Here is a 14,565-nt window from a genome sequence, read left to right on the forward strand (position 1 = left end):
ACATATGAGAGACTTGTTTTGCATTCTTCTAAGATCATACGTTTTATAAAAAGCACATTCATAATTTGATAAATGTGTATATATACATATATATCGTGTATATATTGATTAATAATTTAAGCATAGCACCTTTTATAATTAAATATATATTATGTAATCTAATTACTTATGCCTATATATTGAATATACTTCATAACTAGTTTATAATTTGAACAATAATTAATTGGTAAGATGTAATAATTTCGTATAGTAGTATATAGAAACCATATATGAAATGTTGATATATACTATCATATTATCTATATGTATTGGTAATTTATTTAGGCTTAAATCATGTGGTTGTTATGCATAAATATCAACTAGTTACATATTAATGATTTATAAATTTTTGCAATTTTCTAATTCAATAAATGGTCAATTGTTAGTTGTAAAAATTTCATTAAATTTATATCTTTATTTGTCTATTTTCTTAATTATTAAATTTTTTTCAAAAATTAAAAAATAAACAACTACGGCTCGGCTCAGCTCTACTTGACTCAACTCGAGCTCGTTTTTTAATCAAGTTCGAGTTGAAAACTTAGCTCTCCAAGCTGAACTCAAACAAAGATTAGATAAAAATATCTTGAGTATGAGTTTGAGTTTTTCTAGCCGAGCCAAGCTCGGCAATCCTACGATCAGCTCGATTACAACCCTATAGTCACAAGTTTGAATAAAATTTTTTTGTTTATTTCTTAATTTTAGTTTATGCATTTGATCATGCATTACCATTAAACATAATTTAGACCCAATAAAATTAGCCATATTCTGACTTTATTTATATTGGGTCAGGTGTTACAGTTGTGCTCAATACAAGTATACTTATTTTAGTGCAATATGTTTAGTAAGTAGAATAATGTAAACAACATGGAAAATATGCAAGTGTTATTATCAGATTTTCTAGTAAAATCCAAAAAACAAAAATGAATAACCAATGACATTTTTCATTTTAGGAAAAAGAGGATTAATACAAGTTGATTGTTGATAATGTTGTACTATTTATATATATGCATACGTAAATCATATCTTGTTCCTCCTCTTACTATCGTTTACAATAGTGACTACCTTTATACACTTGAAATCTCATTTGTGTGTTTAGACTTTTAGTTTCCCAATAAAGATGAACCATCTTTTCCCAAACACTTTTGAGGCTGCAAGGTACACTTATTCCTATTATACCATGTTTTAATGGAGTTTTATATCTTCATGATTTCGATTTTTTATAGAAAATGAGGTTCTATAAGGTTTTGATGCATTTTTTCTTTCCTTCCTGAATGGACAAACAAACCAGTATCAAGATTTCTTTCTTTGTCTCTTTGGTTTTATTTCATTATTTGTAAAAGCGAAGTAAAAGTGTTTCAATACATGAGCTTTAAAGTACTACTTCAGTTTAAGGATATTTGTAAAGAGAATTGTTACAAACACAGAGATTATACAAAAGTGAATACACAAAGAGACGTGGCTTCATGAGATCAGTTAGGTCTACTCTATAATAAATATAACTTTACAATCTGATGTACTATATCAAATCACATGTGTCATAAATTTGTGAGTTTACTTTTATATAATCCCTTTGTGACTAAAATATTTTCCATTTATGAAAGTATTGTGTGCATAGTAAGAATCTACAAGCTGCTGGCTTGGCCAACTTGGTGCTACCTATAAATTTAAGTAAATAAATACTGTTTGCACTCTCATACAAAGGTTTTTGTACTTTGTAATTCTAACAACAAAATAAACTAATACTTTGCAAACTATCTTAACTTTTGGAAGTTCAATTATGACCGTTGAGATAAAAGAAAACTATGGCAGAATCATGACCATCAGATCTTAATAAGGGATTTGATGTAACTCTTTATGGTACAAAATTTATAACTTTTTCCTAAATCTAAGGGACATGCATGCATACTCCTATATTCTAAGTCTAAAGAAAATTTTACATTTGAAATGTAACTCAAGTAGTAGTAACATAGAAAACGTTTATGACTAGCTAGATTTTTCTACTATTAACACATAGTTAGAGATTGTTGACAATTAGAAGCAACTATCTTTGTACACAAGTACTACTTTCCCCCTTAAAATCCAAAAATAAAAAGAAAAGAAAAAGACAAAAATGTAGAATATAGGGGAGGATTGGCTACTTGGGTTCAACTCTTGTTGAGACAGTGTATGCACTACTATAACCAAAGGTATCATTGCTACTAACATCCATTTTGTGCTTAGGATCATTGTAAGGATGCTTAGAAGCACCCCTTGAAGCTCCCCTTGAAGCTTTAAGGTCACTTGTGCTTGAAGTCACCCTGTCGTTTTGTAATATTGTTTCAAGGGCCTTTACCACTTCACTCATTGTTGGACGGTCTTCAGGTGAATTTTCAATGCATTGCATAGTAATTTCCAAGAATTGTCCAAACCCTATGAGATTTTTTGTGTCTCTAATGGATGAATCAATCATATCCCACAAACCATAGTGCACTTCTTCATCCTTGTTCATTGTTGTTCTCACCCGATGAACAATGTACTTTCCCTTCTCAATCGGTCGCTTGGATGTTAGCAATTCAAGCATAAACACTCCAAAGCTGTAAACATCACTCTTCTCAGTTAATTGTTGAGTCTGGTAATATTCAGGATCAAGATAACCCTGCAAGTAAAAGGCATTTTGCAACAATTAAAACCATATGAGTATTCCAATGAATGCAAAATCTAAATTATATTACATAAGATATTTTTAATTTTGTTGTACAATTAGAAGGATTTGCATGTACGACCCATAACGCTAGGAAACCTACTCCTTATACATAAACATGGAGTCCTAGCAACCTTAGGACTTCAAGTTGCCTAATTTCCCAAATAACAAAGGAATCCTATTTCAACGAGAAAGCAAGAAATAAAGTTGCTAGGAATTCCTAGCTAAACTAGGACTCCAAATCCTAGTAGGAATCAATGAAACCTAGGAATCACAATCTCTATAATAAAAGGTTGCATGCAGCCCCTTCAAATTAGTCCAACCCCAAGGTTTTTCAAGAAATTCATCCCCTAACTCTCGGATTGTGTTGTCATCATCAGTCTTAAATCCGAGAATATGAAATTCTTCCCTAAAAAATATTCATTGTCATTCACCATAAAACAAATCATGTAGTGGCATTACTATAATAATGATGATGATGATAACAACAACAACACTAAGATAAACACTCCAAAGGAAATTCGACCAAATAGATTTTTTAGTGCTTGAAGGTATGAAAATGTAAATGTGAAAGTGTATAAAATGATTAAGTAAAAATTAAGATATACATATATAAGAAAATATTATTACAAATGAGTAAACAATGTAAATTTAGAAAAGTTTAGAGCCAAATTGCAAATATTAAAAGCTAGAGGGATCAAAATGTATATAAAACATAGGGCAGATTAACAAAAGTAGAAAGTCTAGGGATTTAAGAACTTTTTACCTGCACTAACTATCTATACAAAAATTGTGCAGACTCTATACAAAAGTCTAGGGATTCACTGAATTTTTTTTTTACCTTCATATAACGTAGGTTTTTAACTTTTATTTTTAACTTTTATTTATAATTTTATATGACATTGAAAATAATTTTTATAGATAAAAGTCGGTTTTTAACTTTTATTAATAATATTTATGACTCTTCTATTAATATTCTCTACCCTAAAGAGATCAGGTAGAGATATAATAACACTTACCATCGTGCCTTTGACTTGAGTTGAAATGTTGCCGTTCAAAGCATCTGATACTAGCTTAGACAAGCCAAAATCTGCAACCTTTGCAGTCAAATTTTCATCCAACAGAATATTCGTGGACTTAACATCTCTATGGATAATAGGAGGATTGGCATGCTCATGTAGGTAAGCTAGTCCTGTGGCTGAACCAAGAGCAATGGAGAGTCTTTTGTTCCAATCAAGATAAACACCAGATTTCCCTAGAGTTCATATTTAGGCAAATAGTTTCCTATATATTAGATATTTGCAAAGAGACTGTAATTAAATTGATATGAATGTACGTACGTACCTGATAAGCTATCTCTAATTGTTCCATTAGGCATAAATTCGTAGATCAACATCTGCTCTCCTCGTTCAAAGCAAAAACCCACAAGGCCAACAAGATTCTTATGATGAACTCGGGAAAGCAATTCAATTTCAGTCTTGAACTCAAGTAAACGTTGCGTTGATCCTTGCTGAGCTCTTTTGATAGCAACAACTAGTCCATCAGTAAGCAACCCTCTATAAACCTGGAGAGAACATAAAAGCATCAGCAAACAATTCTTGGAAGCAAATTTTGCAAAATTTTGATTAAATACTAAGAGATTTATGTACCTTGCCATATGATCCAGAACCTATCTCATTTCTCTCGGCGAAATTATTTGTGCACTTTCGGAGTTCAACATAAGATAACCGTCTTGCACCTTTTAATTGTGGTGCTGCCCCACTGCTATCATTGCCACTTGATTTCCAAGAAGCTAAGATATGGAAAAAATTAGCCATATAAGCTAACAAATGCATGATGTTCCATCTTCCTTAGATACATATTCTTGAATTTGAACTATACAATCAATCACAAGAAATTAATTAATTTTACTAATTATTTACCAAACGGTGTACTAAATTCAATGGCTTTTTCTGCACGTTTCTTTTGTCGAACTGCATATATCCCTACTCCAAGGAGTCCCAGAACCAAAATGGCACAAGTAAATGCTATCCCAATTATTACATGAGTGCCAATAGAAGTTCGACCTCCACCTTTGGCTGAAGAACATTTTCAATATCGTCAGGTAGAGATATAATTTTCACTCTCAACACACAGAGTAAAGATATGATTTGAACCTGAGAAAGCATAAGTGTCTGCAATAAAAAAATAGGTTTCAAGTTGTTGAGGGAAAGAAGGAAGCCTCCTATATTCTTGAGTAATCATGAAGAACCCAATTCTCTGAATCTCTGATCGATTAAAGTATTTTCTTGTTGAGGGAAAGAATGCCAGTTGCACTTCAAGATAGTCATCACCATTGAATCTGGCACCTTGAATATAAATTGAACCGGGAAGGAGACTCTGGTTCATCGACAAGCTATTTTCCAAAAATTTAAACACAGTTGCATTGGGCAATTCACTTAAAAGTGATCCTCCAACAGATAATGTGGCTTTATATGGATAGGCACATTCACAAGTCTGAGGGTTGCAATTTTGATCAAGAGGACATGATGTACTTTCACAATCAGCCAGGCTAGGAGAATAGGGCTTTGGTTGTTGTTGATTTTTCATGCAGTAAGTATCCAAGCTATTGATAGAGTCGTTACACACTGGGTTTCCTACTAGTCTGAAGCATATCAAATTGACAAATAAGGTTGATGGTAAGAAGAAAATAAACAACATATTTTTGAATTGAACATTTAAGGGCTATGAATTCACTCACATCAAGGATTTATGGTATTTACTGCCAAATTTTACAAAAGAAATGTTGTTGTTTTGTAAATCAACAAGCTTTAGTTGTGGGCTGATCTTTTCTGGCACACCCATGTCCAATGTTTCACTAAATTGATTGTTTCTCAATTTCCTGAGAATTGAAATCAAGTGTGAGTTATCAAGCTAACAATTCATTTGTCTTAATTTAATAATATTCTTATGAACCTATACCAATAATATATCAACTTACACTTGCTGTAATTGTGGAAAGCTAAACAATTCATGTGGTATGGACCCTTGAAGTGACCCATTTTCCATAACCCTGCGCACCAATCACATAGTGGTGAGTATTGATAAAAATTTGAGGAATTTTCATCTGTGAAAGAATGAAGACGTACAGAGCGGTGAGTGTTGATAATGTTGAGAACCATGTTGGAGCTGCTGATGGCTCAAATGAGTTATTACTAAGGTCCCTAGTAAAATATGCCATTGTACAAGATTCATGATCAATACATAAAAAGAATAAATTTCCCATAAATTAAATTGGCAATTGCATGCAATACCATGCCATCAACTTACAAGTAATTGAGTTTCGTCATTTGAGTCAAGTCTGGTAAAGTGCCCGTCAATTTATTTAGAGCTAAATTCCTAAGACAATAACAAGAAGGCAAAAGATGGTAACCACCAGTATGATTATACTAAAAGAACACCACCACTATATAAATGTTGTGAAAATGTACCCACAATTCAACGATATCTGTTAGGTTGCTAAGATCTGGAACACTTCCTGCTAGAGCATTTCTGTCAAGCCGACTGTTGCAAGTTGGAATAGTTTTAATTCTCAAGAACAGTACCAGATCATAGTGGACTTATACTAAAAAGGTTAGTTGAAAAACACCAATGTGTCATTAAATTAGGGTGCAATTTACTCACAGAACTGTAAGACTTTTTACAAGTCCTATTGTTGGTGGGATACTTCCAGAAAGTTTATTTCCATCAAATAATCTGTCTTTGAAGAAAGCATTTAGAAGTACAGGAAAGCATTTAAAGCATGCATGAAAACAAACAAATATTTGCTATCAAACTTACATGTGTCTCAATTTCATATTAGAGCTGAAGAGTTTGGCTGGAATGGGACCTGAAAGCATGTTCTTATTGAAATGGCTGCAAATTTGAAGACACCACATTATTATTCTTTTATGGATGCAATAATCAATGTTGTGTATCCTTAAACATATTGAAATTATTGCATTTATCTTAATAATAGATTGAACCCAAGAATGGGAAAAGAAAAAAGATTAAAACTCACAAGTGTCTAGCCTCCAAAAGAAGGTCCAAGCCTGGGGCTATGGATGTTGATATCGGGAGAGATCCTGTCAACATATTCTCCGCGAGGTCTAGCCAAAAGAGTTTGTAGAAGTTACCCAAAGATGGAGGTATCTTTCCAGTTAAGTTGTTTGTATTGAGAGCCCTGAGAGTGAGTGTGTTGGTATAAAAGTAATAAGTAGATACTTAACAATTTTCCAAAGCGGATAAAGAAAAATTACTAGCATTGTGATTCATGTAGTGATCTGATAAGCATTGAAAGATCTTACAAGAATTGGAGATTTGAAAGATTTCCCAATTCATCTGGAATATCACCACTGAAGTTGCAACCAGTTAAGATTCTGAAATATGAAAGACAAAAATGTAAATATATGCTTCTCACTGTTGTAGGGTTTGATGGATATATGCAAATAGGAAAGTATAGATTGCTTATTGGATCTTACAGGAAAGTTAGGTTCTGCAATTTCCCAAGTTGTGGAGAGAGAGAACCTTTGAGCCCACGGTTAAATGATAGGTCCCTAAGATTTAATAATGTTAGCACTTCAACAAAGTAGTAGAGTGGCAAAATCTATTTAAATTAGGTCTCACAATCATAATAAATAAAAAACTATTAAAGTTGGTCTCACAATAATTTGACAAAAAATAAAAAACATGTTGAGAAACTAAATTTATAAGTATTTACATTGTAGAATGTTTGTTTTCATTAAAGGGAGAAAGAAGAATGAATGATACATACAATGTTGTCAATTCTGTGAGTTCCCCAATGTCACCTTCAAGCTTCCCTTCTAGGCCCATCGTTGATAATTTCCTGAAGAGATTTGGAAGGAATCCACAAAATAAGGATATACAAAGACTTGCCAAAGGAGGAAGATCAAGGAAAATTAAAAAAAAATGATAAAATAAGGATATACATGAATTTGATTTCCAAGTAGATGTAATCTTAATCTTAAACATATAATGTATATTGTTGTGTCAAAAATACTGCATATTAATATTAATGTGTTTTTTAAACAGATTTGCAAGAAAGAGGACTACGATATCTTTATTCCAAAATTTACACATTATTATTATTATTATTATTTTTGTTAAATTAGAAAAATTCTTCTACTCATCGTTTATATATTATATATTTTTAAAAAAATTAAAAAAATATATTTAATATGTGGTGTGTATAATGAATAGAATTTTTATATTAGAATAACATGAATGAGTTTTGCTATATACAAGCACAGTCGTGTACTAATCTGTATATCAATACTGATTCATTTATGCTTAAAATTTAAATTAATACTATTTTTAATAAAATTTATTTTTTGACCAATCACATCATATTAATATACAAATTAATATACAATTATACTTATAATTATATTTTTCCAACATGAATAAGGACAGTAACAGGAGAAGATATTTACAAGGCAGTAACCCTATAAGTAGAATTGCTTATAGAATTGTTGCAAGTAACTCCTTCCCAACCGGGTAACGCACATGGATCCAGTGAATGCTCCCAACTTGGTGGTGTGTTTTTCCACGCGTCCTTCAGCGCGAGGAGTACAGTAACTGCATGCACCAATAAAATGTTTAATCATCAACTAATGATCTTAAAGGTCGATCACTTTTGGTTCACGTGCCGATTGCCGTGCATCATTTAAAAATGTGCAAGCAGTAGGTCCCAGTATTATCGTTAACTTGACCCTGTTGAAGTATTTTTATTTTATTTTTAATAATTAAAGAATTAGCTATTAATTTTTTTTAGGATTTAAATTGAATTTAAATTTTAAAAAAAAAAAACTCTAAAAAAGAGTTTTCAAAAACGTCTTTTTTTAAAAATAAAAGATATAATTCCTAAGAAATTAAAATATAATTATTCACTTTAAATATTTTTAATAGTTGAATAACGAAAATCATTGAGTTTGGAGAGAATTGTGTACTGGCCAATTGAAGAAAGAAAGTTTCAGACACTGATGAGATAGATACACTGGCGAAAGCCGAAAATCAAAGCACCGATATTATCATGAAAAAAGAACAAAACATTTGTATGATAAACCAGATGAAGAATATATGTATATATATGACGGCGTGGTGATCTGTTACATACCATCATGAGGATCAGTAAGTGAGTAGATGAAGTGAGTTCCTGAAAGAAAGAAAGCCAGTAAGAGCAGTTGCAACTTCATGCCGATCGACTTCCTGCACATTCGATCTCTTTCTCTCTCTTGATGATCTCTCTCTTTTCTCTGTGTGCGCGTGCGCTTAGTAAGTATCTCACCACACATTCCTTATATAATATCAAATTAGAGATAAGTCTACATACACGTATAGGTCTTCCTCTTCGTCTTAAGTGCTTGACTGAGTCATCTCGTTCTTTGAGGAGGACAACAAAGCAAAAGTGCTTGACCGCAAAAGTACTGTCGGTAGAAATAAAAATTTTATGTCGGCCAAAGCTGCCCTTAACGTATGTTTTCCTCGGCCTCCTGCAAAACTGTAGGTTCAGAGAAGAATATAATCGTCAATTCGTCATCATCATTTATTACTTAGTTTACGGATTCAAATGTCAATGTCTAGAAAGTTGGCTTATTGTGAGCCGGCTTCCACCACCTCGGCACCACATTATAACTGTCAATTTCTCTTTCGCAATTTATAACTCTCTTCCTATTTCCATTTTATTTTAATATTATAAATATTCAATTTTTTATATAATTATTATAAAATTTTTAAAATTCTAAATAAAATATAAAAATTAATTCAATTTTTCTAAATTTTAAAACAAAAATAATATTATAAAATTATATTATAAAAATATTTTAATTTTATAATATTTTAATTCAACATCTTCTTTCTCAATTTTTAATATTTTAAAAAATATTTTAACTCAAACAGTTTTATTACTATTCACATGTAACATAGTTTTGATCACTCGCATGTCAATCTTATTTCTCTTCATCTTCTTTAAGGAGGACGAAAAAGCGCATGCTTGACTAGGTTGCTAACACAAGACATCAAGGAAAACTCTTTTTTAAAGATTAATACTATGAACCAATTTTAACTAGAAAAATTTTGTACACACACACACATATGTATATGTATATATATTTTTGTAAAAAATTAAACTTTCTTCAAGAAAAAATAAATTAACCTAAGAAGTAAGAGGTGAGAGGAAAAACGTTGTCGTTTGGGCTAATTAAGTTCCTTCTAGTGCCTTGGATAAAAAACACTGCCGTTTGGAGATGTTAGAGTTTTTATGAAGTGCAACATTTTAATTAGTGAAACGCAACGTTTATCTGCCTGCATTTAAGTTGTATTTTCCTTTGCTTATATTTTGTCATTTTTATGAACACGTGTAGCGCTGTAGTAGGATGGGGGGAAGTTTGTTAGAACCTCTCTGTTCGCTAGCCTCATACTCCCTTAAGGCCAGGGGAAGGGGATGAAGGTAGTTAGTTGAGTATTTCTGGAATTTTCTAGCTTTTCTTCTCTGTGGAGATAGATTGCCTCGAACGATCCAAGTTATCATTTACCATTTATGATACTACAGTATTTCTCTTAAACTAATGAGCCATACATTTCAATTCCTTTCATACACACACCATAGTAGCTGCGTTGGACTCTTTGCAATTAATTTCTCTTTGTAGTTAATTTGAAGTCAACAAAATTAGTACTCGATCAAAGCATAGCTCCACTCTTTGAACGTTTTCCTCTCGCCCGCCATAGCTGGGAAACCACCATCACAAACAACGCCCTCGTCATCCTTTATTACTTAACGTTTTCCTCGATCTCATGCGCGTGCTGGACTAATTGGCCAGCAGTGTTTGGTGTTTTAGAATTTTGAGATATTTTTTTAGAGTAATTCTATATATAATTATGAAATACGTAAATGTCGTGTAATTGTTTTGAAAAAGAGTGAAATTCACTATTAAAATGAATCCCATGTTTTATTCATTTTTTTCAAAATGATTACGCAGCAGTTGCATAATTTATTATTGCAAATTTCTTTTCTCATTTTTTTCAAATGTATTTGTTTAAGAGATTTTTGGAAATAAGAGAAATATTTGAATAATTTGTTTTAAAAAATAAATTATTTAATAAGATTTTAAAAGGTGGAGATATATAGGTAGAGTTGAAAGTATGCTTGGAAATAAAATTTTAAGAGTATTTATTGTTTTCGTATATGTAAAAGAAAAATCTTATTCTCAAGTCATTGTTAAGGACACAAACCTAGTAAAATATTTAAAAAATAAATTTTAAAATTTCAATCTTATAAATCAAACCTTATAATTTAAATGATATGAATAATATGCTCTATACACTAGCTTGAGAATAAAATAATTTTTTATAAAAATCTTTTTAATTATTATGTTTGGCTAATGATTAAATAAAAATTTAAAATAGTATAAATATAAATATATATATATATATATATATTTAATTCTAGGAAGTTTATAGTTTGAAATTATCAAATTTGTTAAAAGCCTTTTCCTAAAAATTTTGGTAAGCAAACAACGTCCTAATTTGTCTTAAAATTACTCTTGACAGTTGGGTTGATGCTGAGGTGACATATATCCTCCTTTGCCCCCCATTAGAAACAAGGCACTTACACCCTTAAAGGGATCAGTTGTCATCCACAAATATAATCTTATCACCAGCAAACCCAATTGACACGGACAGCGAAGCTGTAAATTAAAAAGGCTACGTAACAAGATATTTAGCTCCATCAAATTTAAGTCTGACTTTGTCTATTGAATAAATTTATCATCAACTGGATCTTAAACTTAACTTAACTTGAAATTAAAATCTTGTTATTTAATTGCTTAAACTCAATTTTTTAGGTGTTACATGGGTCTCCTAGAGCCATATGTCCATGCCGATTACTACATAACAACACAGATATCTGCACTAGCTGTGAGTGCGCTGTATATGTCATACTCATTGTAGACCCCATATTTCTTGTGCCACACTCACTGTGGACCCCACGAAAATTCAATGTGAATGATCGGCATTAGTGCCTAGCGCACTTCGATGACCAGCTAGCTAGTTAGGCCTTCGCCTGCTACCCGTTGATAGTACTTCATCAACTCAAAAAATTTCATAAATATTTAGACACTTTAACGTGAATAAAGGAGTTTCACTAAGATATTATCTCATCCTAGCACTTAGGGTCGTGATAGACTTGAATAACTTGATATGATTGTTCTCAAAATACACAAATTGTCTTCAGGACGAAACATGACTAGAATATGAAAGGACAAAAGCTCTAACGTAACATAACATGACTTGAATGTAACTCAAAAGATATGACTTACTTGAGATATAAGCATTTCGTAACATGACATAATATATATTAGAAAATATTTCGTAACATGGCATAACATATAATAGGTAACATACTTAACATGACATACTTGCAACAGTGAATATTACATGACATGACATACATGTAATAGATGACATACTTAACATGACATACTTGCAATGTGTAGCAATACGCAATAGAATATCTTGTGTAATGATGAATAGTTCATGACAGAATAAATTCTGTGTAACAGATAAATATGTAAAGATTTAGCATGACACATATGACAACATATATACATAAACTGTAATTCGTTTACTCATCACAAATACACATTAAACTGATAGTAAATTAAAAGCTAACTTACCTCGATTTTTGCGTTTCAAATCAAACTCAAGTGCGATAAAGAGAAACAGAAAATAGTGACTTCTAAAAATTAGAACTTAATCACTAACAATTAGAAATATGGAAAAATAGTAAATTAGAGAAAAATTATCATTTTACCCTCTACATGTAAGAAAATGATCATTTTACACCTAATTTAAGGATTTTGCATCTTAACTCCAAAAATCACCATCCTAAACTGAAATATCAATTCATAAAAATTTAAAACTAAACAAAACCATGAAAATTCTATAGGAGCCAAAACTTATATAGGCTATTCCCCTTGAATTTTGTTACAATTCTTCTAAATTCAAAACTCATGATCAAACCAAATTTTTTCAACAAAGATCTTCCTATCCTAAGTTTTAAAACATACTTAAAACATCCACTAAAATATATGCTAGTTATCAACACCAAACTTTTTGAAGAAATGATCCAAACTTTTTAACTAAAAGGCAAACCCTAAAATCATATGGTTTGATCTATTTCAAAGTATCTCCAAAAATTTCAAAAATCCAAATCTTACTTTTAACATATTCATAGCATATTCTTAAGAGCAACTATGCTTTGAATTATCAAACAAAAATCATCAAAATCACTAAAACCATACTTGAACTTTTCAATTTCTCTCCAAGTTCAAAAACAGATTTTTGTTTCTAACTTGTTTTGATCAACTTCTTGATCCATAATTTATAAAGATGTGATATTCAAACCAAAAAATCACATGGTTTAAGAAGGTGTCCTAAAATAGATCTAAGCCTCAACCTCAAGATCACTGGTTAAAAATCAACTAAAACATAAATTTAGCCAAGAACATCAATACTTTGGCCTATCCGAATATCTCTTTGTATAAAATTTCATATCTTTAAATATAATATCAAATATATTAAAACTAATATTCTAACATATATATAAGAAGTTTAGGATCCTCCAATAAAATTATCAAAACCATTGGAATAAGTTTAAACCATAAAAGATCTAAACTTTCTCAAAACAGAACATGTTTTTCCTCTTCCAATTTCAAAGTTTGTAGATCAAAATTTTTTTCATCAAAACCTTTAATTATGCAGAAAATACCCAACCAATAATCATACACATATGTTAACAATACTCTCTAAAAATTTCAGACCAAGATATATCTATTAGCTTGGTCAAAAAGTCCATAATATAATATACTCTCCAATTTATCACCTAGAATGACCTTTCTGGGGTTTAAACAACATTGGAATGATCAAAAAATCTTCAAATGGAACAAATAACGTATTAACATAAACTGTACTAAAAAGGAAACAACTTTCATGAAGGAAATATTGTGAGAAAATGCATACAAAAACTTCGAATTAGACATGGAAAAGAGCTCAAAAAAGTTATCCGAGAGTGTCTTTTGTGCTCTTTCAAAGGAAAGTATAAAAAGGAGAGATGATTTTTATGGGAAGTGGGCCGGAGGGCTTCTTGCACAAGTTATGGAAGGTGATAAGGCTGAAAGAAGCTTGAGTGTTGGTCTTTCTTACCCAATACAATATACAAAAATCAGCTTAAGATATTTCCTCTAGGTGGAGTATAGAATTGAAAGAGTGAGGTGACCTTTTAGCTTTTTACTTCAAGTAACCTCTAGGACCTCTTGAAGACATCTGATTAGCCATGTGGAGGGTGAAATTGCTTAGTCAAAATCAATGCTAAGATGGTCAAATTCGTGGGCCTTAATGGGCCTAAATTTTGGGTTTTAAGAGGGTTTAGGTTGCTATCAAGCTCAAATACAATTTTTTTTGACTAAATCAATTATCCAAGGTTAACAAAGTTGGATAGTGATGTTCTAATATAAATTTGAAGGATTAATGGTGTTGACAGCGTGTATCATACGCCTAAGGGCTGGGCTCTCAGCGGTCTGGATTTTCGGTTTCTTAGGCCTGTGACAACAAAGAAAGAGTATGAAAGGGTTGCCCTGGGTGGCCTGGGGAGCCTCTGATGCCTAAGTGAGAGATGATCCTTTAGTTTTCCATGAAGCAGGAAGATTTAGCAAGTAAATATTCAAATGGGAAGAATCCAATCCTTTTACCTGATGATCGGGGGTCCTTTTATACCCAGCCCTGAGGGTCAGACAACCATACCCTGTGGCTTG

The 14,565-nt window shown here is 31.5% G+C and overlaps 1 protein-coding gene across 2 annotated transcripts; it reads right to left on the reverse strand.

Moving 5' to 3' along the window:
• Positions 1 to 1,998: 1,998 nt before the first annotated feature.
• On the reverse strand, positions 1,999 to 9,045 carry LOC122297239 (leucine-rich repeat receptor protein kinase HPCA1-like). Of its 2 annotated transcripts, none has more exons than XM_043107232.1 (19): positions 8,874 to 9,045; positions 8,264 to 8,335; positions 7,512 to 7,583; positions 7,219 to 7,293; positions 7,045 to 7,116; positions 6,759 to 6,920; positions 6,539 to 6,613; positions 6,383 to 6,454; positions 6,194 to 6,262; positions 6,029 to 6,097; positions 5,848 to 5,922; positions 5,700 to 5,771; positions 5,460 to 5,600; positions 4,876 to 5,363; positions 4,642 to 4,797; positions 4,369 to 4,511; positions 4,064 to 4,283; positions 3,739 to 3,974; positions 1,999 to 2,674 (listed from the first exon to the last, which is right to left on the reverse strand). In XM_043107232.1, coding segments are annotated over exons 2-19 (2,700 nt in total). In that variant the 5' UTR covers positions 8,266 to 8,335; positions 8,874 to 9,045; the 3' UTR covers positions 1,999 to 2,173. The 2 variants fall into 2 exon arrangements, with proteins under 2 accessions (XP_042963166.1, XP_042963165.1); XM_043107231.1 differs by having other exon boundaries at positions 8,191 to 8,335.
• Positions 9,046 to 14,565: the final 5,520 nt, after the last annotated feature.

Source organism: Carya illinoinensis, chromosome 15 (genome assembly GCF_018687715.1).
Source record: "Carya illinoinensis cultivar Pawnee chromosome 15, C.illinoinensisPawnee_v1, whole genome shotgun sequence".
NCBI lineage: Eukaryota > Viridiplantae > Streptophyta > Magnoliopsida > Fagales > Juglandaceae > Carya > Carya illinoinensis.

Excerpts from the sequence above, each read along its gene's own strand:
- LOC122297239 (XM_043107231.1), bottom strand. The coding sequence starts at position 8,973 with ATGTGCAGGAAGTCGATCGGCATGAAGTTGCAACTGCTCTTACTGGCT. Across the intron at positions 7,294-7,511 it reads CTCACAGAATTGACAACATT|GGACCTATCATTTAACCGTG; the intron begins GTATGTATCATT and ends ATTAAATCTTAG. Across the intron at positions 5,923-6,028 it reads ATGACGAAACTCAATTACTT|GGACCTTAGTAATAACTCAT; the intron begins GTAAGTTGATGG and ends ATATTTTACTAG.